This window comes from Enhydra lutris, unplaced genomic scaffold, assembly GCF_002288905.1.
Source record: "Enhydra lutris kenyoni isolate GAN:26980312 unplaced genomic scaffold, ASM228890v2 scaffoldscaffold33, whole genome shotgun sequence".
Classification (NCBI taxonomy): domain Eukaryota; kingdom Metazoa; phylum Chordata; class Mammalia; order Carnivora; family Mustelidae; genus Enhydra; species Enhydra lutris.
The window spans coordinates 24553586-24577924 of record NW_019154117.1 but is presented as its reverse complement, the minus strand read 5'-3'; the positions used below and the strand labels follow the sequence as shown (position 1 = coordinate 24577924).

General features: G+C 40.3%; 1 protein-coding gene across 6 annotated transcripts in view; it reads left to right on the top strand.

Annotated features, from left to right (window-relative positions):
• The window catches only part of LOC111153478 (zinc finger CCHC-type containing 6), a 59230-nt gene that overhangs the window by 17110 nt on the left and 17781 nt on the right, over positions 1-24339 (top strand). For 5 of the 6 annotated variants that reach the window (XR_002641005.1, XM_022512501.1, XM_022512500.1 and 2 more), the window contains exons 11-22: positions 4771-4923; positions 7771-7951; positions 9375-10465; positions 11049-11199; positions 12970-13056; positions 13876-13976; positions 15884-15941; positions 19814-19917; positions 20753-20842; positions 21244-21357; positions 21532-21609; positions 22222-22399. Coding sequence is in view for 5 of the 6 variants with exons in the window: in XM_022512501.1 (XP_022368209.1) it covers positions 4771-4923; positions 7771-7951; positions 9375-10465; positions 11049-11199; positions 12970-13056; positions 13876-13976; positions 15884-15941; positions 19814-19917; positions 20753-20842; positions 21244-21357; positions 21532-21609; positions 22222-22399 (2386 nt within the window). In the remaining variant the exon portion in view is untranslated. The remainder of the gene's footprint in view (positions 1-4770; positions 4924-7770; positions 7952-9374; positions 10466-11048; positions 11200-12969; positions 13057-13875; positions 13977-15883; positions 15942-19813; positions 19918-20752; positions 20843-21243; positions 21358-21531; positions 21610-22221; positions 22400-24339) is intronic. The other variant, XM_022512503.1, reaches the window with a different exon arrangement.

Genomic DNA, 24339 nt, shown 5'->3' with positions numbered 1-24339 from the left:
TTGTTCTTTGGAATATACCTAAATCTGTATAGATTTAGCTTTTAGCAGTTATTTACCCATGAAAGATGGCAGGTAATATAATAGAAAAAAGAGTAGTCTAAAGTTTGCTAGCCCTACGATTCCTCCAGATCTTGTCACACATGTCCTTAGGACCTTCAGCAAGTTATTTATTTTCTTGGAGTCTCGGAGTCCTCACTGAGAAATTCTGAAATGAGATCATGAATGTAAAGCTCCTAAACCAAGGCAGGAGAACAAATGTAGTTCTTTTCCCCCTCAACAGAAAGTCAAGTTCTACTTATGATGGGGGGGCACAACCTCCTGACCAAATGATCCTTATATAAATAACAGCTATAAATTCTCAGCAAAACACAGAAAACAACAACGTGAAGGCTCTGGAGACTGAACAAGCACAAGCAGACTTCGGACAGTGTCAGACTTTGGAGCAAGTGGCCAACAAATAGCGAGTTTCTGTTCTTCTTTTGTGGCTTTATCCTGAAGGCACGCACTCTGACAGCAAAACCAGCCCTCTCTCTGGCCAGAGGAACGAGTGCCACCAGATAGAAGGGAAAAATATGGAGGGAAAGATACTGAAAATGGAACCCTTAATTCTCTGTGTGAATTCAGCATGTCTCTGACCAACTCCTGAACCAGTCTAGTCTGTCCTGTAAGGAACTTGGAAGTCATCACTCTGTCTTCACAAAAAGAAAAAAAAAAAAAAACTGAATAAACTGAGAATGAACAGCTCTTAGATCTATCAGAGATTTGAGGTCAAGGAAAGCCAATGCCCCTAGAACTGGAGAGACAGGCAAATACAGCAAATTATAACTTGTTAGAGCAGAAGCCCAGGAGCAGAGCCAATACTAGGGTAAGAGGGCTTAGACTGTGGTTCTGGAGGCTCAGTCTGCACAAGCCTGAGAGTGAAAAATAGCAGGGGCCCCAGTCTTTGGGAACCTCCCAGTGATTTCACAGGTTCTACTCCAAGAACCCCCACCAGGTTCTCAGGATGGAGATCCAAGAAAAATCCCCTTGTGCTTTTGGCAGGATGAGAAAAGAAGTCACCATTTTGAAGTATGCCCAGAGCACGCTATTCTCCTAAACAAAAGCCTGTCTTCAAGTGAAACTTTTTTTTACCAGGGCCTAACCGGCCTAGGGAAAAGAAAAATACCCAACTCCAGTAGCCCCTTTCCTGAGCCTTCCTGTCTTACTTCAGGTGGGGAGGATTGAAAAGCATTTTGTCAAGGTCACAGTCCAGGACCACAGGCTCTGCTAGAAGACTGACACCTGATCATAGGACTATAGAATGCTTCCCCTCCCCCAGACCTTACCACATTGTTAGGGCTCCTGCATAAAATGGGATTATAATGGCAAGACCTCAATTCAGAAGAAATCTCTTGGGAAACCCAAAAACAACAGGGAAGACAAAAACAAGAAGTCCAGAGAAACTTTGAACCTCTTGACATCTACAGCTACAGCAATCAGTAAACATAGCCTAACTCCTAGCAAAATTAAACTTCACACTAAAGGCCTTTCTGCCTCATTTCCTTAAAAAAATGAACTGAGATCAGAATTGCTGTCCACCAGTCTGCAGTTGGTGTAGCCAAGTTAATTACCTATAAAAGTAGCCACATGTTCTGGAGCAACATAAAGAATCCAGAATTTTCACAATACAGTATAGCATTATAGTATCCAGAATGCAGTCTAAAATTACTCAATATACAAAGAGCAAGGAAAATGGGACCTAGAGGGAGCCTGAGGCAGGGCTTACATCTCACAACCCTGAGATATGTATGACCTGAGCTGAAATCAAGAGTGGGATGCTCAACTGACTGAGCCATCCAGGTGTTGCAACCCATAATAAGTTCTTGAAGAAAGGAAATAATAAATAAAGATACGGACAAAATCAACAAGGAGAAAATAGAGTAACAATAGAGAAAACAAGGCCAACTGTTCAATAAGTAATACTGATGAGCCCCCCATAGATTCATGAGAAAGGAAGAGAACACAGTATCAGGAATGAAGGGGGGTTATCTCTCCAGATCTTACAGACATAAATGGATAAAAGAATATTATAAACAATTTTTAAAGATTTTATTTATTTATTTGACAGACAAGAGATCACAAGTACGCAGAGAAGCAGGCAGAGAGAGGAAAGGGGAACCAGGCTCCCCGCTGAGTGGAGAGCCCAACGAGGGGCTCGATCCCAGGACTCTGAAACCATGACCTGAGCCGAAGGCAGAGGCCCAACCCACTGAGCCACCCAGGCGCCCCTATAAACAATTTTATACCAAAAAATTAGAAAACTTAGATCAAGGAGACCTGTCCCTGTAAGACTCACAAAAAGAGCATTCAAGAAAAAAAATAGCCTGTGTAAACTCAGCATGTCTCTGACTTTTTTTTTTTATTTACTCCCTTTATTTTTATTTACTCCCTTTATTCACTGAAGAAAATGAATTTGAAATTAAAGACCTTCCCATGAAGAAAACTCCAGGCCCAAATGGCTTTACTTGTGAATTCTGCCAAACGTTTAAGGAAGAAATAGTATCAACTACATAAGCTCTTTCAAAAGATAGGAGAAAGAGGCCAGCATTACCCTGATATCAAAACCAGACACACAAAAGAAAGCTGTTATATACCAGTATCCCTCATGAGCATGGACACTGAAACCCTGAGCAAAATATTAACAAATCAACTGAGAAATATACAAAAATAACAAAGGAGAAAAAGCCATGTGATCCTCAAGAGATGCAGGAAAAAGAAAAAAAACAATAAAATTCAACATTCATTTATGATTAAAAGAAAATAAAAACAAAACCTCTCTACAAACTGGGAACAGAAGGGAACTTTCTCAGCCTGAAAATGGGCATTTATGAAAAACACCTGTCAGTAACATCCTACCTAATATTGGATTCTGGATATTTTACCTGTAGCACTGTGAACAAAAAAGGATGTGTCCTTCCCCATCCCATCCCCCCACACACTATTTCTATCTAAATATTTAAAGGAAGTTCTCGTCATTACAATAAGGAAAGAAAATAAAATCAAAAACCTGAAAGGAAGAAGTAGAAGTTTCTCTATTTCGGGTAATGTGATGGTTTACATAGAAAATCCTAGAAAACTACAAATCCACCTCTAGAGCTTACTAGTATATTTAGTTTGAACATAGAATAAAAAGATGATATACAAAAAAAAATTGTACTTTTATATATTAGCAACATTTAAAAAGGTTTTGAAAAATTCCATTAACAATGCTTCTTGAAAACACACTAATGAAGAATAAATTTAACAAAAGATCCATAAGACTTTCAACTTGAAAACTAGAATATTACTGTGAAAGTTAAGTAAGAATATACATAAATGTAGAGACATACCAAGTCTGTGGATTGGAAGCATTGATACTGTTTTCAACAAAAGTGCCTACGCATTTCATTGGGGGGGAAGTCTTGTTCAGCAGTTGATCATGGAAAAACTAGATAATAAGGGAAAAAATATATAAACATCAACCCTTTACCTCCCAAATTACCCCCAAATTAACTCAAAATAGATCAAAGACTTAAAGGTGGAAGTTAAAATTATCAAATTCCCTGGGCAACTGGATGGCTCAGTCCGTTAAGCCTCTGCGTTCAGCTCAGGTCAAGATCCCAGGCTCCTGGGACGGAGCCCCTTATCGGGATCCCTGGTCGGTGGAGAGTCTAACGCTCCTCCGTCTGCCTCTCCCTCAACTCATGCTCTGGCTCACTCGCTCTGAAATAATCAAATACCTAGAAGAAAACAGGAAAAAATCTTTGCAGCCTGAGGGTGGGCAAGAATTTCTTAGCTAGAGCCCTAAAAGCACAGTCCCCCAGGGAGCGTGGCTCAGTGATTGTTACGGGAAGAGCTTTCAAAGCAGAGGAAGTAGCGCTGTGAGCCTGAGCTGGGCGGGCGGGGGGGGGGGGGGGGGGGCGTGTATGGGGAAGATGGGACTGAGCAGTGGCAAAGGGACAGATTACCTACCTTCTTTCTAAGCCCTGAATTTTATCGTGAGTTCGAAGGAAACTACTGTGAGGAGAAATGACAGGACGGCTTATGTTTTGGGATTACTCTGTGTACTAAACCAAAAAAGTAGTCCCACTTGTTGTAGAAATATATTTGAGAAACGGTACCACATCCGTACCATGACTCGGGTACCTTAACCAGTTTAAAGCCTGTGATCAATCCAACCGCACAGTAAAAACAAAACAAAACAAAACAAAAAACCTGTTCAACTTTGTTCCACATTTCTTAGACCTTTTGAGCCCAGGCTGTGTTCTTTAGCAATTGACATCTCAGGAACATCAGTAGAAACTGTTTCTTACATTGAGCGTTCACTGTGTGCCCTATGCTGTGTCGGTGGATTTTGTCCATTATTTCATGTCACAAGTATCACGGAGGAAGTTATAGTGTAGCCCGTTTCTACAGAAACCTGAGACCTCACAGTTCCTCCAGGGAGCCGAGGTTGGGACCTGTGCAGTTTGACTCCAGAACCCGTGGCCTTGAGCCCAGGCTGTGTTACCTTCTCATAGACTGTTTACTAAAGAAATACTTCACAAAATCACCACTTCTTTTGCAAGTGAAAACTTGTTTTTTACTTCAAAGAGTATTTTTAAATGAACAGATGTCTCGGTTCATAAACTGATATGATAACCTTTTCTATTTTCAGTGAGTTATGTTTTCATTTCTTCTAAATAAATACACTGTGGTTGATATAAAATCCTTTCTATCTCATTGTAATAGGATATGTCTAATTTTTCCTAGATTGAAGGATTTTCATTAAACAAACTAGGGAACTTCAACCTTAAAGATGTTCAAAACGACGCTGTATTCTGGGAATACACTGAGAGTGCCGCCGGCGATGCAGACACAGCAAAAGAAGGGGCCCCAAAAGAAATGCCTGTTAGAAGGGGACAGGTCTGTTCTCTCTCATTTTTAATTTTGCCGTTTATATTTGATTTCACTGTTAATTGTGGAGTCTGTGAGTTATCAGTCCTCCTCTCATCTGTCAGCTATCTTAACTCTTCCATGGATGTTTTCATTTCCTAGTCTGTTCAGTCCTTGGAATAGACAAGTAATGAGAAAAGGTAAAATTCAGATCACTGAATCCACAGTGAAGAAGTACTCGGTATAATGCATTTCAGTGTCCTCATCCGCACCATTAGGGGTAGGCAGGGAAATTTATGCACAAGGAAAGAATTGCTGCTGAAATTTAAACAGAAATCTGAGCAATGTCATTATACTAGAAATAAGAATAGGAATCTGCCCCAAATTGGGGAAGATTTGGGGCAGATATGGGCCCTGACCCCACGACCTTCCCTGTAACTCTGTGGTTTGCAGTGGCAGCAATACCCACAAAGGACTTCTGAGACCAGGATCCTAATCCTCGCTGTACTCAAACAAGTCCTGCCGCTCCTCTGGTCTGTGCCTAAAATGGGGAAGTGGTGGCGAGTCATAGATTCTCCAGTTGTGTTTTCTTGAATCCTTGAGCGCTGGAGAGAGAAGGGAGGTGGTGCCACTCAACCCGATGCCACCAGAACACCACCACTTTTTTTCTGTTTTCTTCTTGGGGTTCCAGTAGTGGAGAAGAGTATAGGCTGTGGAGCCAGAATCTTTGAATTCATATCCCAGCTGTCCCACTTCCTGGCTGTGTGTCCTTGGGCAAGTGACTTAATCTTCCTGGGCCCAAGTTTCCTCATCTAAAAATGGAGATGATACTGGTACCCTCTGATAGAGTCATTGACTTCTAGAATGCTTAACTCAGTGCCAAGCAAGTGGTAAGCACTCAGTAAATGTTACTTGTCATTTTTGGGGGAGGGGGGTTGTTTTTGTCTTTTGGAAAAGAAAGCATTTCCTACTTTAAAAGAAGAAAAACAATAACGAGAAACAGCTTAAGTACCACTAGTGTGGATAAGTCCACGTTTTTGTAAGTTCCACGTGGTGGTATTATCAAGTCATCTCGGTGAAATGCTTACGAGCCCTTAGCGATGCTGAATAAGGGTTATGGATAAAGAGGTGAAATTTAATGAGGCTTTCAATTTCTGGGGGTTTTCTTTGTGTCCTCAACTACAGTGTTTGGGACCTAGATAACTTCGGATTTCAGGCAGTTCTGCTTCGTAAATCTACCTAATGGCATTATCATACTTGACAAGAATATTTGTGGTCAGGATTTAGTGGTTAATAAAATACTATACCACTTGTTTTGAAGTTCAGTATAATAAAGTGTGATGGGCAACAGATTTGTATCCCTGAGAAGGAAAAGCTGTTGCTGTAAGCCCAAGCAAATACTTGATGTTAACATTTTCGTGTTATTTGGAGAGATTAGTCCTGCTACCGCATCAGAAATGAAGACCTAGGCAGGGTCTAGAGTGATTGCGTTGTGCGGTGAGAGAGCACTGTACCAGAATCGAGACCCATGTTCTCGTTCTGCCGCTGACAAGCAGTGGGACCTTTGACGAGTCACGTCAACTCTTCGGGCTTTAGTTTTCTCTTGTAACTTAATGGGAGTTGAACTGGATTACCTCACAAGAGCCATCTTACAGTTGTGACGTTATGTTTCAATGATAAATGGATTTCTTGTACTTAAAAGACTATAAGTGAAAGAATACAGAGAGCAGCCAAATCTGCCAGATGCTTTCCCTTGTTTCTCACTTAATCCTCATAACTATCCTGTGTTATAGGTGGTTCCATCCCTACTCTGCAGATAATGATAGCGACCATTTTTTGAACATGTGTGCCAGGCACTGTGCTAAGCTCTTTACAGACATTCTCTCACTCAGTCCTCCCAACAACCCTCTGAGGTGGGTACTGTAATCCCCATTGTTCAGATGAGGAAACTGAGCCTTAGACAGCATAGAGCTTGGCCAGAATCCTACATGGCTAGTACATGGCAGAGTTAGATTTCAAGCCTCAAGTGTCCCATTGCAAAGCCAGTTCCATTAGCCACTATGCTGTCATGCTGACTGAGAGTGAAGAGGCTAAGGCAAGAGCAGTTAAGAGCTATGAAGTGGCAGAGTCAGTGTTTGGACTCTTTTGTTTCTATTCTAGGTCCTACGCACCTTCCAGTATATTCTGTCACTGTATGTTCCAGTTTGTTGAGAGTCAGCGAATGTAAAACTGGCATCAATTTCTGATATCAAGAGTTACTTGACTTTGGAGCACCTGGCTGGCTCAGTTGTAACAGCATGAGACTCTTGATCTCGGGGTCATGAGTTCAAGCCCCATGTTGGGCATAGAGATTACTTAAATAAATAAATCTCTAGAGAAAAAAAAAAAAGTTGACTTTAAAATCAGTTGTCTCTGGCAGATTCAGTGAGCTTATGTAATTTCTCAGAACAAATGAGTGTTTTGCCTTTTGCTCTCTGCCTGTAGAAGCCGCCCATTTTTGAGTGTGTGATCGTAGAGGCGCCCTCCAGCGGCAGCTCCAGGGAGAGTTCTGTGCTGAGTAGCAATCCGGGCACGTTTCTCTCCACCTGTCATTAAGGCTTCAAAATAAGGAGTGCCCCCTGGTTGCCTAAAATTGCCTGTCTGCTCCTATAATGATGGTTAGATATTAACATGCTCTCATCCCAGGAGTGCAGGGTAGAAATGCCATTTTCCCACAAACAGAATATAACCTAGATGTGATTTACCTAGATGGATTGTCAAATTCCTATCTTTGCTAAGGTTTTTCAGGTTTTTTGTAATTTGCTTGAATGATCTCTAGTTTTTCAGATTGTGCTGACACCTGAACTCACCTGTGTGTTTTCTCTTTGCTGTTAATAGGTATCATTAATATTTGATTTCAAGCATCTGCCATCAGTACCAGTTGGGCAGCTCTGGGTGGAAATGCTTCGATTCTATGCTTTAGAATTCAATTTGGCTGACTTAGTGATCAGTATTCGTGTTAAAGAATCTGTATCTCGGGAATCAAAGGATTGGCCCAAAAAGCGCATTGCCATTGAAGGTATCTCAGAACATTTATTTTTAATTCCTTGTCTTTTTAAGGTACCAGGCTAACCGCGTGCTTTTTACTTCATTCTCCTTTCAGCCTCCACGTGTAATGTAGGCCTGATCCCAAAAGTGAAATAGTTAGAATCTTGCATGTGTTACTGTGGTCATTCCAAGGGATCAAGCTGTTTGTTCATCCTGGGTTTTTTAAGCACTGCAGTAAAATGTCTTAGTTAAAAAACAGCTAAAACAGTGGCTGGCCGAGTCCTTGCTTTCTTTGTAAATTGCTTAACGACTTAACCGCTCCTTCCCCGCCGCCAACCCTGATGTGTGAATCCCCCTTTCCTCTTTACTGTTCTCATTGTTGGATTTTTTTAGATTCAGTCATTTCCTGGATTGTTGTGTTCATTTAGTTTTATGAAGGTGAGAAAATACTTTTTCTCATGAAAAATAATTGTTCATTGGATTCCTTTTCATAGAGAGAAGGGCTTGTTATTTTTGGAATATCTACAGTAGCATTTGGAACTGATTCATGAAAACATTTTTTCTAGCAAAGGCTCATTTAACTAAAACCATTGTATGAAAGACTTGCTGATGTGCCCTGTAGACTACATTAAATGGACTAGCTCTTCTCAGCTTTGCAGAGTCAGGAGGTTGAAACCCCTCTAGAAATCTTAATTCTCCTCCTTCAGACAATTTAAAGAACCTCCTAAATGGAATTCTCATATTTTTGCTTGATTTTTTTCAAGCTTTATATTGCATAAGAGGGTTTTTGGTGGTTTTTTTTTTGTTTTTTTTTTTGTTGTTTTTTTTTTTTGCATTTTGCATTTTGCATAAATTCTGTGTGCAGTCATGGGGATCTCACATTTTTAAACCCTCCCCTGCAGTTTCTCTGGCTCAGCTCTTCTGGCCAATTGCCTAACCTGCTGGAGTTCTAGGGGAGGAGAAAAGATTGAGAGAAGTGGTGTCTCCTCCTGGTGCCTCCCTCTCGCCCCTGAATTCAGTCCAGCCAGTTCAGTGATGGGGCTTCCCAGGGCAGAAGAGTGGAGGTAAGCTCTACACACCACAGGGCCTGGCTGAGTGGGGAGGCAGAGCACTCAGCAGAGCCTGGTGGGAAGCCCTCACTTCCCCAAGGCACAAGAGCCACACAGATTACACCTTTTTTACCTCCACAGTCACAGAACAAAATAGGGAAGGGGTATTGGTTCAGAACAGAACGGGTACTCTTCATAGAACAGACGTTTAAGGAAACATTTCTTTTTGTTCTTAAACTACCTCTTTCTTATTTCCCATCCCCAATTTTTAAAAAAGCATACAAGATTCATGCTAAACTTTAGTATCGTTTGTTGTCTATTTTTATCTACAGCAGGCTAATTTTTAAAACATGAGATAGAAATGTATGAAGTGGTGGATTTTTCTTTCTTTTTTTTTCGTTACAGATCCCTACTCTGTTAAAAGAAATGTGGCAAGGACTCTAAATAATCAACCAGTGTTTGAATATATACTTCATTGTTTAAGGACAACGTATAAGTATTTTGCCCTTCCACACAAAATTACAAAATCCAGCCTTCCAAAGCCTCTGACTACTGTCATATGTCTTTCCGAACATTCTAAAGAAGTAGCCGAGCATGACCCGAGTACACAAACAAAAGAGGATAAACTGAAAAACTCAGTTTTGGCTCAAGAGCCAGGTGCTGCCATTTCAACTACAGACACCTGCACGGTACAGCCGTCGACCCTTGTTAAAGAGACGGCTGAAAGCTTTGGAAGCCCCCCGTCGGAGCAACTGGGAAATGGGCATGTCAGTGTCCGCCTGGAAAACCCAGACCGTGTCAAGGCAGGGGCCAGTTGTGATGAGCAAGGGGATATTAAAGGACACCATCAAGAAACGGGAAGTGAAACTGGGAGAGAGGGCAAGCATCCTTTGACGGCCGATGATCAAGGTTTAAGGAGTCGCAGACGTGGAGAGTTTGTCATCTGTGGCAGCGCGCGAAACAATGAGACAGAGAGCGCCTTGCATTTAGAAGGCTTCCGAAATCCCGCGGCCAAAGAGTGTGATGCATTCACTGCTTCGGAGGACAAGGCTGATGTTGATGAAGAAGGCATAGAAGGTACCGATGATCTCGAAGATGCTCTAAGCCACTTCACCCCCTCAAGACAGGGCCATACGTCAGGAATCATTCATTCCGATGAAGAGGAGGAGGAAGAAGAGGAAGAGGATGACGATGAAGAGCCCAGGCTGTCCGTTACCCAAAGGGAAGATGAGGATGACTTGGCTAATGAAGATGAGTTAGAAAATACGTACACGGGATCAGGGGACGAGGATGCCCTGTCTGAGGAGGAGGATGAATTAGGGGAGTCTGCTAAGTGCAAAGACTCGAAAGAAGGTGGAAAACCTGCAGCTGGGGCTCTACTAACAGAATTTAATAAAATCTGTCTTAAAGAAGAAAATACATGTGAGGAAGGCTCAACTGTGGATCAGTCTGATTTCTTCTATGAATTTAGTAAACTCACCTTCACCAAAGGCAAGGTAATCAGTGCCACTCAGTGCCACTTGGTGCCACAGAACTAATAGACATTAAACATTTTTTTTAAAATATTTTATTTATTTATTTGACAGAGATCACAAGTAGGCAGAGAGAGAGGAGGAAGCAGGCTCCCTGCTGAGCAGAGAGCCCGATGTGGGGCTCGATCCCAGGACCCTGGGATCATGACCTGAGCCGAAGGCAGAGGCTTTAACCCACTGAGCCACCCAGGCGCCCCAAGACATTAAACTGTTTTAATGCATGTAATTTTAATTTTCGTGTACTAGAACAGAGCTTTCCCATGTCTCGTGGTAGTGAGGAGTTGGTGCAGTCCAATACAACCACTGGATCGCCTTCCCTCCTTAGACCCGTGCGAATTTGCATTGGAGAAAGGGAATGCTCTTGGTAGTGGAAATTACTACCTTTTACTCCTGAGTATCCCATAAGATGTCCCCGTTTGGCTGCACATTATTTTTATTCCTTTGGCAAGAGAGAGTAGACTGTGGACTTCTCAAAAAATGATTCAGGGCCCCTTTATTTGGCAGAGTTGTATCTTACATCTTGTTTTGCTTTGCCACCTTCCTGCAGTCTCCTATGGTCGTGTGCAGCTTATGCAAACGAGAAGGTCATCTCAAGAAGGACTGTCCCGAAGACTTCAAAAGAATTCAGCTAGAACCTTTGCCACCACTGACACCCAAATTTTCAAATATCTTAGATCAAGTTTGCATCCAATGTTATAGTAAGTTATTCATATTTCTTTTCATTTGTCAAAATATTGCATTGACATTGGCTCAAGAGTCCGCAGAATCACTGACCTGTTAGCTCCGTCACGGAGACCGGATCTGTTCCATTCTCCACTGTGTCCATGGAGCTCTCTGTAATGCCTGTGCCAGTTGAGACTCACAGTAAACAATTGTTGAAGGAAAGACAGGATGGGAGGGAGGATCTTTTATTCTAACTGTTGGAATACTAGCATTCCCAGCTGGTTTTCCTTGAACTGTCTTCCTAAGTGCAGTTAATAGTATCTCTTGGCAAGGAGTGCTGCACAGGTCAAGTAGGGAAGGAGTGTGCTTGCTGCTCCCCCTGGGGGAGAGTTGTGGGGCAAATTAGCATAATAATGGCCTCTGAGAAATGTTGCGTGAAAAACTTATTTAACTCTTCATCCCAGCATTTCCAAAATCTGAGCATAAAATACTTTAATTAACACTTATTAATGGCCCCCTAACAGCCCTTTGAGGAATACCAATTTGGGGAAGCAGATGGTTAGAGTTAAAGGAAAAACACTGAAAGGAGAAGCAGGCCTCTCTTCAGATGAACTTGATGCATCGCTGTGCTACCTCCTGAGGGAGCTGTGCTGGAAGGCACTTATTAACCAGTGACTGAGTCGTTTTTAAACCTTTTAGGAGCTTATAAGCTATAAAAGGAAACTAGATTCCCCTTAGAAAACTATATATATATGCACATGCTCACAAACTTCTGTCCCTGAGGGCCACCTTTATAGAACCCTGGCTTTCTGAAACCTCATAGCAGAACCTCTGTTCAGATTCCTGGGAACAGATTCATTCATTCATTCTTTCTTTTAATTATTTTTTATTTTGGGGGGGTATAATACATTATTAATTTTTTAATTTTTTCCTTTTAATTTAAAAAAGTCAGTTAACATATAATGTATTATTAGTTTCAGAGGTAGAAATCAGTGATTAATAGTTGCATATGTACTCAGTGCTCGTTACATCATGTGCCCTCCCTAATGTCCGTCACCCAGTTACCCCATCCCTCCCATACCTTTCCCCTCCGGCAAGCCTCAGTTTGTTTCCTATGATTTAGAGTCTCTTACGGTTTGTCTCCCTCTCTGATTTTGTCTTTGTTTGATTTTTTTCCTTCCTTCCCCTCTGATCCTGTTTTGTTTCTTAAATTCCACATATGAGTGAGATCATATGATAATTATCTTTCTCTGATTGACTTACTTCACTTAGCTTCATAGCCTCTAGTTCCAACCACGTCATTGCACATGGCAAAATTTCATTTTTTGAGACTGCATAGTATTCCATCATATATATGTACCACAGCTTCTTGATCCATTCATCTGTTGATGGACATCTGGGTTCTTTCCATAGTTTGGCTATTGTGGACATTGCTGCTATAAACATCCAGGTGCACGTCCCCGTTTGGATCACTACATTTGTATCTTTGGGGTAAATACCCAGTAGTGCGATTACTGGGTCCTAGGGTAGCTCTATTTTCAGTGTTTTGAGGACCCTCCATACTGTTTTCCAGAGTGGCTGCACCAGCTTGCTTTCCCACCAACAGTGTAAATGGTGGGGACAGACTATTTTCAAAGAAAGACATTCTCTATTTTATATTACTAATGCTATCTACCAAGAAGACACATGGAATTTAGTTTTCTTTTTAAGTTGTTAGATTTTGTTTTATAAAATGATTTTTTTTCTCCAGAGCACATGAACAATCTTTGCTTCTAAATTTTTTTTTTTTTTTTAATTTTAAACAGAGGATTTTTCTCCAACTATTTTAGAAGATCAAGCTCGTGAGCATATTCGGCAAAACCTAGAAAGTTTCATAAGACAGGAGTTTCCAGGTAAATAACTTTTTACATTTAAGAAAAGAAAAGTAGCATGACCTTCCTTCAAAATGAGTACATGTGTTACAAGCACATTAACTTGGAGAATGAAAAAGAATGGTGATGGTGGGGACAGGGCTTCAGTTACTTTATGATACGCTGAGGATGGTATTTGGTCTGCCCGATCCTACTTTACCAACAGTGAAGACAGTAGCAGTATGGGATTTCTGTTAACAGACCCCACAATTGAAATCTCATTTTATGTTCTTTTTATTTTTTTTTAAAGATTTTATTCATTTATTTGACAGAGAGATCACAAGTAGGCAGAGAGGCAGGCAGAGAAAGGGTGGGGTGAAGCAAGCTCCCTGCTGAGCAGAGAGCCCGATGCGGGGCTCAAGCCCAGGACCCTGAGATCACGACCTGAGCCACTAAAAGCCACAAAAAGACGCTCCATTTTTTGTGTTCTTTTTAAAGTCAAAGTTCACATCTCTAAAAAATGAATATTTAGAAAGCAGTAAAATTACATTATTAAATATACTGATGTGATCCACATTTTCCTTGAACTGTCCTTTCATTTAAGAATAAAGTTTGGCACTTGGTAATCTTTCACACTATATGTAGATTGTATTTATTTAAAGTAAATTTTGAAAAAAAAAATAAATTTTGAGAGGAAAAAGTTTGTAATAAATGAACTGGTTAATAAAAGAACATAATTATAATGAGATTCATATAGCATAATTAACAACTGGGTATTTTTGATTCATGAGAGGGCCATTTTGATCAGATGATTAAATGTATTCAGGTAATTAGTTATTACTTTTCATATATCCCTAACAGGAACTAAATTGAGCTTGTTTGGCTCCTCCAAAAATGGATTTGGGTTCAAACAGAGTGACCTTGACGTCTGTATGACAATTAATGGACTTGAAACTGCAGAGGTACAGTGACCACCTAAAACTTGAATTTGCCGTGGCAGTGTGATTTGACAATCTTGACTGGCAGTACAGCTTGGTGTTTTCCAAATCTATCAGCAATACCACATGGAGTACGCCATTTGGCACAGTCTCTCTGGTCAGATACTTAAGAAGCTTAGAGGTAAATGTGAGGAGGTACCAGGGTGTGTATTTTCAACATATAGTACAGAGAGGATTTGAAAGCGGCCTGTGGGAACACTACCAGGCCAAACCAGCCCCTCCGGTGTCCCATTGACATGGCCAGTGGGCGGACGTTGATGCACACACCCACAGGAGGCTTTTTGAAAAGTGTTTTAGGAAGCAGGCAGTGTGGTCTTCTGAGACTTGTTTATTAGGCAAGCAAATGTACCATGATAAGAACGCTAACCGTACAGTTGAGAGACCCAGATTCAAGACAGGCTTGCTTCATATGTCCCTAACCACGTGGTCTTTGGTTGGTAATCTGTAAAAGGAAAGCGTGCCCTCTGCTCCTCGTGCCTCAGGAGATTTGCCCTGCACCTCACCTTGGATCATGTATGTCAGGAGTCAGCGGACTACAGCCCACAGGCTAAAGCCAGCCTATTGCCTGTTCTGTCAGAAACAGAGCACAGTCACATGCCTCCATTTGTGAAGTGGTTTTTTTTGTTGTTTTTGTTTTTTTTTTAAAGATTTTATTTATTTATTTGACAGACAGAGATCACAAGTAGGCAGAGAAGCAGGCAGAGAGAGAGGAGGAAGCAGGCTCCCCGCTGAGCCCCGATGCGGGGCTCAATCCCAGAACCCTGGGATCACGACCTGAGCCGAAGGCAGAGGCTTTAACCCACTGAGCCACCCAGGCGCCCCCATTTGTGAAGTGTTGATGGCCTCTGCGTTCGTTCGATAATGACAGAGTTGAGTAGTTACAACAGGATCATACGGCCTACAGAGCAGAAGAGGTTTTCTAGCCCCTAACAAATTTAAGGCCTTTATAAAATATAAAATACTGCATAAAGATATAAAGTCTGAGAAGTGCGAAGTCCCTTTTTTATTTTTAACAACAGCCCAAACACTGTATAGCCAAAAATGAGTGACGTTGCTGTCACTCAAGGTCTTTTTATGTCTTTGCTTACTTTCAAATCTTTGTCTTTTGAGGATGTATCTGTTTTGGGAGAATAGCCAAAAGTTAGCTACCCTGAGTTTGGTGAGTAAAGAGGATAAGCAGGATTGGGTCCAATAATTGGAATTACCTCATTGTATGTACAATATTCAATATTGAATTTTTACATAACTTAGAAACGAGCTTTATGGTCATTTCTGAAGGAAAATTTCCAGTACATTCTGGGATGTGTGTAGCCATCAAAAGGGTTTATGTTGTAAAAGGTGAGCCCAATGTTTTTAAGTATGATTTATTTGGAAAATTTGGATTTGCTGTATGACTTTCATTTGTGCATTATACACAGCCCTGTGGAGGGATTATCTGAGCTTAATCACTTTCCACAGCTGTTCGTCAGCTCTTAGCTGAAATATAATGAAAGCCCACCCAGAATGAACAAAACAGGGCACAGAAGCTCCGTCTTCTTTACTCTGGCACAGAGGACACTTCTGAGTAGCAGAGTTACATAGAGGGGGCAAATGAAGGTCCTCATTTGGACAATGGTTCAGACTTTTCTGGGACATCTGATTTCAGTCTCTCTTAAACCTCCAAAAACAATTTTAGTAAATAGGGTCTGTGAGAGTTTTTGTATCCTTAGGCTTTTTCCTATGAATACTGACCAAGGCTTGCCTAGGAGGGAAAAATGTATATAGAATGAGTTGAAATTAATATCATTATTTCTGAAGGTAATGGAAACTCTGTAACCAGGTTAGGAACCTGTCTTTCCTTTGTGATTCAGCACATGCACTTTTTGTTGCAGGGGTTGGACTGTGTAAGAACTATTGAAGAACTGGCAAGAGTCCTCAAAAAACATTCAGGTACCTCAGCAAACTTTGTCTAAAAATATTTTTGTCTTCTTTATCGGTGTTTTGCATACTTAAAATTTGTCCATGCCAATGCAACAAATAAAGTTGCGCACGTAGGGTACATTTAGAGAGTCAGTGTCTTTCAACAATTTTGTGTGATGAAGTAGGAAAGAATCGGTAATCATTTGTGTGCGTTTTGTTGCCTAGCTGAGTTTTATTTCAGAACAAAGCATATACCATACAGGCAAGAAATTTTGGAAATCCATTTCGCTGTATTGACCTTGTGTAAGTCCAAGTGTTGCTGGCAGCGGTGTGAAGCGTAGTGGAAAGCACTGGGGGGTTCTGGACTGTCTTTGTGCTGCTTGACAATTACATGGGGCCCTGAACAAGTAATTTAACTTTATGCTCTCTTTTTCTCTCACCAATAAACTGAGAAAACTGAACTGGGTCACTACTAAATTTTTATAGCTGTAAATTGTGCCCACTGCTGCCATGCCGTTAATGAATCCTTTTGCTGTCAGAGACAGCTATGGATGCTGTTGACAGTGGGTATTTTCTTTTTAAATGTGGTTCAGCAAATTTCTGTGCTAGGAGCTGGGAATGAAGGTGAACACAATATGGTCTGTGACCCCCATAAAAGTAAAACTCCATGGTCTGTCCATGAGATGCTTTCTTTTAGAGGAAAGCAGCAAACATTGTATAACGAACTGTGTGTGTCCTTCATTCAGAGCCACCAGCTGTTAACATTTTACTACCTTCGATTTATCATCGTCTTCTTGCTTGATCACAATTTTTTTCTGTATCATGTGAGATTAAACTGCAGACATGTTCCTTTCACCTAAATACAGCAATGTATCTATCTTAAGCATGAACTATGTTAAAAACAGGTCATTTTTAGACTGAAACGACTTATACACACAGATGGTAATGGAACACAGATTACATGGAACAAGAATTGTAAATAATAGCTAAAGGGCTATGATTGAAACCTAATATCATTAAAACAGTCCCCAGCTATCTTATTGGGTGCCTACTATGTGCTCAGCACTGTATTGGGCACTTAGGGATGGTGGAGAAATAAAAAGTCTATACAAGCCTTTTCCTTGGGCAACTTTCAGATTTAAAACAAGGGAAGGTAACCTCATAGACCATGTAATGATGTAAGGCAGTGTTCATTTTTCAGAACAAGTCGGAAGCTACTGTAAGTATTCAGTAAGTTCTGAGGAGAGAGAGGTTCTGGGAAGGAGTTACATAGGGGAGATTCATGGAAGAGATGGGTTTATGCTGATCTCAGGTGATGCTGAATATGATTTGAGAAGGCTCTTCTCCCAGAAGAGAAGTCATTCCTGAGAGTGCACGTGTGTGAGCATGAGAGTTACTGCAGTGTATCTGGGAGGACAGTGGGAAGATCAGGACATCTAGAGAGGAGTTTCAGGTGGTTCTTATTACTCGTTAAGGTAAAGTCTGCAGATGCTTGGAAACCAGTGAAGTTTCTTCCAAGAGAGGAGCAACCCGATAAAAGCAAAACTTAAGCTTTGTCGTCAGCTGGTAGAGTCTCTCAGAGAAGGTATACTCTAAGTGAATTCAGGGCCAAAGGACCTTAACCAGGTGCTAATGATCCTAAAAGGGAAAAGGACAGGAGAGATTCCCAAGGGGATGTGGTACCTGCAAGAAAGAAAGAAGGGTTCGGACTGATGTTAGGTACTTGAGAAACGAGTGTTTGTAAGAGGACACCACGTGGAGGTGTGTAGTTTGCCATGAAGGTATAATCTCCAGGAGTTAAAAGTCCAGCAAGCAATTAGAAATACAGAGTTGTTGGTCAGGATTAAAGAACAAAAGAAAAAATTTTTCATTGAAATCCTTGAAGAGAAAGAGAGAGAGAGACCAAGAATAAAACAGAATTCTTAGGGATCCTTTGAGAGAAGTTAAGGACAATTCCTGTGAGTAGAAATTAAGAAAGGACATTGAAAAAGGCACCATTGGAATGACAAGAACCAGAATGATGTGCTGGGAATAGACCATAGCGGACAGGCTGGTAATGGACAACCGTGTCAAATTCTAGAATGGGAAGGAGATGGAGCGTAGAGCTCTCTAATTTAGTTGCGATATAGCAGAGTAGTTAGTGGGGGTTCTGGAGTCAGACTCTCTGGTTTTAAATTTTGGCTCTCCACTTGTGTGGAAATATTTATAATCTCTATATTGGATATAGTCTGGTTGTGTGTTCCCAGAAAGACACTCAACCTCATTTTAAGTACTTGGTTCCTCATCTACAAAGTAGAATAACAATAATAGCGTTCAAGGTTAAGAAAGGTGGTACGTTAAAGTACGGAGTCTAGCATATGCCAGGGATTCAGTAAATATGACCTACCTTGCCCCACCTCCCCATCAGGAAAAGTTAGACCTCCTCTATCTCCCACACAGACTTTTTGTGTTGTAATTTCTATCATCTACATACTTTCCACCTGAACTTTGGATCACTATGTATCTGCCCTCCGGATACCACCACTCACCTGTTTGAGAAAAAACTCCAACTCCATCTCAGAATGAACTCCTCTTTCTCTTTACTGCCTTCCTGCTGCTGCAGCTTCCACTACCTGCCCTTTCCTCTGAATCTACTTTCTCCGTCGTTGACACTGACATTCTTGGAATCACCAAAATGGGTGAAGCAATGACTAATTCATCCTAGAATAGGTTCAGTAGAAATTTGGAGTTGGTCACACCTACATGCAAATTTCAGCTCTGCAACTTACTAGCTCCATGTTCCTAAGCAAATTAATATTTCTAGGGCTTTGTACTCTCCATCTGTTGGATGAGGGTGAACATTCTTAGGAGGTGGTGCTTGTGAAGGATTGTGGGTCTGAAGGAACTGGTGGTGCTTACTGTTACAGCCCTCCTTCTTCTCCCTTATCCCCCCTATTTCCATGTCCGCTCCCCTTATCTCCACTTCCCTAGCTAGTCCAGGTGTATATTCTCCAAAGCATGTCTTGCTGCTTCTCCGCACCACATGCCACCAAGATAGTTGAGCTCCAGATAGATCATTTTTCATAATGGTCACTGTGCCCCTCTGGTTGGTGTCTCCAGTCTCCATTGCCAGGGTGTTGTGCAGATAGATGAGGTCAGTGTTTCTCCCCAACTTACACAGTTCATTGGTGTCTCCTTGCCTCTAAGGATAATTCTTAGCAGGATATATATGTTCTCTATAGGCTCTTCCTGGTTTCTGCCCCACCTCCTATCACTCATTGTTCTTTTCCCTAAAGTCTACTCTATAGCCTTCACAATTCCATGGAAGTTCTCGAACATGCCCTTCTGCTTTAGGCGTCTGCCTTGTGCCTGTGTATATGTCCTTGTAAATCCCCTCAGTTGCCTCTATCTTTACCTGTCCCTCTCCTTTTTCAAAGCCTAGGTCAGGCAATTTCCTCTCCTATTGAAGTTGATTCCTTTCTTTTATCATCTTAACTTCTAGCTCTGTGATGAGTAATTTTTGTTTTGAGGATTTGGATGATTGCCCCAAAGGCTTTTCTCTATATTAGATGTAGTCAGGTGAGAAGAATAGGGAGGGCCCATGTAGCCAAGACTCTGTAGTAGTCTCTTCTGTTCTGGTGTTTATGAGACTGACAGCCCTATATGCATGCTCGTGACCCAGTGAGTTCCTGGAGAGCACTGGCTGCCTTGTTCATCCTTGTACTTCAGATATCGATATCTTTCACTAATACAGACTTTGCCAGAAGAGTCTTCCCAGACGTTGAATAACAGAATTGAGTAGTTCCAGTGACTGCAGTGAAATAGACCAGTTAGGTTTACATCATTTTATATTCGAACATTAACAAGAGTAGCTTATGGCCCAGCTGCTGTATTTCACAATACTTACCTTATTCCCAACCTAGGTCTGAGAAACATTTTGCCTATCACAACAGCAAAGGTGCCAATTGTAAAGTTCTTCCATTTGAGAAGTGGTCTGGAAGTGGACATCAGTTTGTATAACACACTGGTAAGATTTTCTCTAAGCTTTTTCTTTAGGGAGATCAAGGGGAACAAATCTCTCTTAATTTACAAAATCTCAAGTAAAATTAAGCCTTTTTTTTAATCTTATTCATTTTTTTTTTAAAGATTTTATTTATTTATTTGACAGACAGATCACAAGTAGCCCGAGAGGGAGGCAGAGAGAGAGGAGGAAGCAGGCTCCCCGCTGAGCAGAGAGCCCGATGCAGGGCTCAATCCCAAGACCCTGGGATCACGACCTAAGCCAAAGGCAGAGGCTTTAACCCACTGAGCCACCCAGGCACCCCTCATTCTTTTAATCATTATTTAGTAGCGCTTGCTGTGTGCCTAGCAGTGTTCTAGAGACGGGATGTAACAGAGAGTTGCTCATATTTATTTAAAGTGAGGTCAGAGTGGCAGGTGCTTTTAGTTTGGCTTGAAGTTTGTTTAATTTTGTAGAGTATGTCTGTCTTTGGTCCCATAGTTGGTTTGCTTTGGAGCTTTATGGACCTTCTCTGGATCCTAGGGGCATTCAGTTTAAATAATGCCAGGGTGAGGTGGAGGACTCCTAACATCTACTTAGACAGAATTACCTTAATAGCCCTTATTTCTAGGAATGTTCAGACTAAGGACATATTAACATAATGGAAGTCGTGAGCTCAGATATCATTTATAATTCTTATTATTAGTAAGTTAATGAAGCTCTGTTTTGGGGGAAAATATATTGGTTTCAGTCTAAAGGTCTTCAGTCTGAAGTGAATTACAGTATAAACCTTTTCAGAATATTCCAGCCTAAAATTTTTTCTTCTAATTAATCCCTTATGGTGTAATTTTCCTTTTAACAGGCCCTTCATAACACAAGGCTCTTATCTGCTTATTCAGCCATTGATCCCAGAGTTAAATATTTATGCTACACCATGAAAGTCTTTACAAAGGTGAGTATCCTTCCTGTTGGGATTCATCAGGAAATTTCACTGCATCTTCAAACCTAGGTGAAAACATAAGTCTATATTTTTTAAGGACCCATGACTGTATTAAATGTTTCCTTTAACTACTTTGGGAAGCCTGCCATAGCAAGCTACAATTTTATCATCTTAAATTTCATATATGATAATCTGATCTTGCTTGTGGCTGTTGGTTGGGGTTTTTCTTTTGTTTTTGACATCCTTTTCGGTGGTCTTGTTTGGTTTTGGTGACATACCTTAGCATTTGAAGATGTAATTTTCATATTACTGCCCTATAGAAGCACCTTACTTTTAGTGATAATAGGATAGCTGCAAATTTAGCAGAAAACATTGGTGATGTTTTCTTTGTTCCTCGCTTTCCTTCCCTCTAGATGTGTGATATTGGTGATGCATCTAGAGGCAGCTTATCGTCATATGCATACACGCTTATGGTGCTATATTTTCTCCAGCAGAGGAATCCACCAGTCATTCCTGTCCTTCAAGAGGTATTAGTAAAAGAAATTGTGTTTCTCACCTGTAAAGCTGGGTTGCCTTTGAGCCCTCTTCCTTCTCTAGTATTCTGTGGTTCTGTAGTTAAATATTTAACTATTTTCCTACAAGTTTTTGTATCAATGCATTAAATTTGTAATCCATACTAATAGTTTAAAAATTAATTTCAGATATACAAAGGTGAAAAGAAACCTGAAATATTTGTTGATGGCTGGAATATTTATTTTTTTGATCAAATAGATGAACTGGTACGTATTTTAAGAGTAAAGATTTTTTTACATCCTTGACTAAAAGTTAGCTATATTATGCTGTGGTGTCATGTCAACAACTATATTATCACTTGTTATATTTATCTATATTATGATAGTGAAAAACTAGCATATACAGATGTTTCCTTTGAAGTTGAAAACGTTTTTATTAAGCCAGGTGAGTTTCAAGGGACTGTATCTAGGATTCCTTTAATGCCTGTCAATTCCAAATGGTTATGTAACTTTATTCCAAGTGAATATTTGCCAAGTGGTTTTTGGAGTTTGAAAAGACTTTCTTTGAGTTCAAAGATCTAATAACCCAGGCATCATCAAGGCTCTTAAAATTTATTTCCAGATGCTTCTACAAACATGCATTCTGGGGTTTGACATTTAAAACCCTGAGCTCTCCCTGTCTCTGAGACACAGGGTAGAGATTAATAAACTCATAAATGATATTTAAAAATGTGAAAGAAAGTAATGTAATTATGTTTTTATGTATTTTAATTCCAGTTAATTAAAGTAAATCCAAACTTATTCCCTAAGATACAAAGGAAGATAGATATTAACACTTTACTATAGAGCATGATATCTCTTGTTCCCTTCTATTTCTAGCCCACCTATTGGCCAGAATATGGGAAAAATACAGAATCTGTTGGGCAACTATGGTTGGGACTTCTTCGATTCTACACAGAGGAATTTGATTTTAAAGAACATGTTATTAGCATCAGGAGAAAAAGTCTGCTTACAACTTTTAAGAAACAGTGGACCTCAAAATACATTGTTATTGAAGGTACAAATAAAATGAAACTTAAAATGGTTTAGAATATAGAGTTGGAACTATGAGGGCATTGTTTTTCATCCCTGCAGAGCTCTTCCAGAACGTCCGGGAGCCACTGGTTGGGATGGGCAGCACAGCCTTCCTATTACTGTCCACATCAGCACACTTGACTCTTTCCAGTATAAAGATTTATTTTTAAGTGACCCAGGTCCTCCTATGGGCCCTCTCACCAATTCAGAAGTCTTTTGACCAGGACACATCTTTGATTTTTGTTGAACATCTTCTGGAGAATAAGTCTGCAATAGAGATAAGGCAGCTTCAAAAGAGTAGGACTTTTAACACCTTCCGAATTGAAGACGGGGCACTAAGAATGAATTTTCAGGATCCTCACTTGCTCTTTATTCATTAAGGAGTTTACGTATAAGTAATTATATATAAATTTTAACATTTCTTTTGCCCAAGCTGAAGCCTTTTCTTCCCACTGAATGCAAGGATCCATGGGCCATATATGTTTATAGTTGATTATTTATTTGCAATTTGTGTGATTTTAAATTTAGGGACAAAATGAAGTTTAAATGCTTAAAACTGAACTGAGAAATGGCTAAGAAATATTTCATTGATTTTAATCTTTTTAATTTTTTAAAAAATATACGGATTAGCTAAATAACGTGTTACTCTACGTTCTGTTTCCATCGTTACTTCTGCCTGTTGGCAGTATAATAATACTGTGAACATTTATAAAGTTAAATTCAGATCACTGTGGCTTTAGATAGGGTTTTAATGTTTTAGGATCTCATGTGTCAAAAACATAGAACTTTGTCTTAAACCTTTCCATTATCACAGTGGATTCTTATGGTCTCCAGTTGTTCATATTTTGTTTTTAATTTTTGAAGTCTCTTAATCTTTTACTTCTCATTTTTACATTACTTTCAGATGAACCATTAATAATAGGCTAAGTGAGAAAGAAACCTTTTAACCAGCTATTCTAGAATGGAGGAATTTCAGGGGTGGCGACAGCAGCAGTGATTATAACTGTCCTGTAGCTTAATATCACAGTGTCTCTGCTGCATTAAGCAAACAACCAAAAATACTTCCACATACACACATGTGAAAGTCACAAGAAGGAAGCATGATCAAACCTACTAGGAAGGAAGGGACAGCTGGGTGGCTCAGTGGGTTCGGCTCAGGTCATGGTCCTGGGGTCCTGGGATCGAGCCCCGCATTGGACTCTCCACTCAGCGGGGAGCCTGCTTCCTCCTTTCTCTCTCCTCCTACTTGAGATCTCCGTCTGTCAGATAAATAAATAAAATCTTAAAAAAAAAAAAAAAAAACCAAAACCCTACTAGGAAGTAACGTTCTAATAGCAGTTATTAGTGTAGGATCAAATTGAACAAAGGCTCCTCTACTCTGGGAACCTGTTAGTGAGTCTGAATCCAGAATGGTGTGCCCCAGTTATTGTTCATTAGAAGCGTAACAGACAACTTTAGGATGCCCCTTTTCACTTCTGTATTCTTTTTTTATCTACTGTATACAAGCAGTCTTCGATTCTTGATCCCTAAAAAGGGTTTTGAGGGTTTTTTTCCTTTGCTTTTCTTCAGTGTTTTTAGGTATTTATTGGAAATAAATATCTACACATAATATTCAAAGTATGAATTATTACATATGTATATTATATATAAAATATTTTAATTTAGAAAGTACTTTATCTCCATTTATTTCATGAATAAGTTTTATTCAGATCTTGAATAAATCTTACATCAGCATTTTTTTTCATCATTCCCACCACTTTCTGGGCCGTCTAATAGATAATATTCCAGAGTACAACATATACATACCTATCTAAGACTTTGTAATGCAGACCTTTAACATCATAGAGGAGTCCTTTATGAAGATTTCACTAAAAACTGAGGTCCAGGAAGCCATTGGTATGCCGTTGGGACAGGTGCATGTGT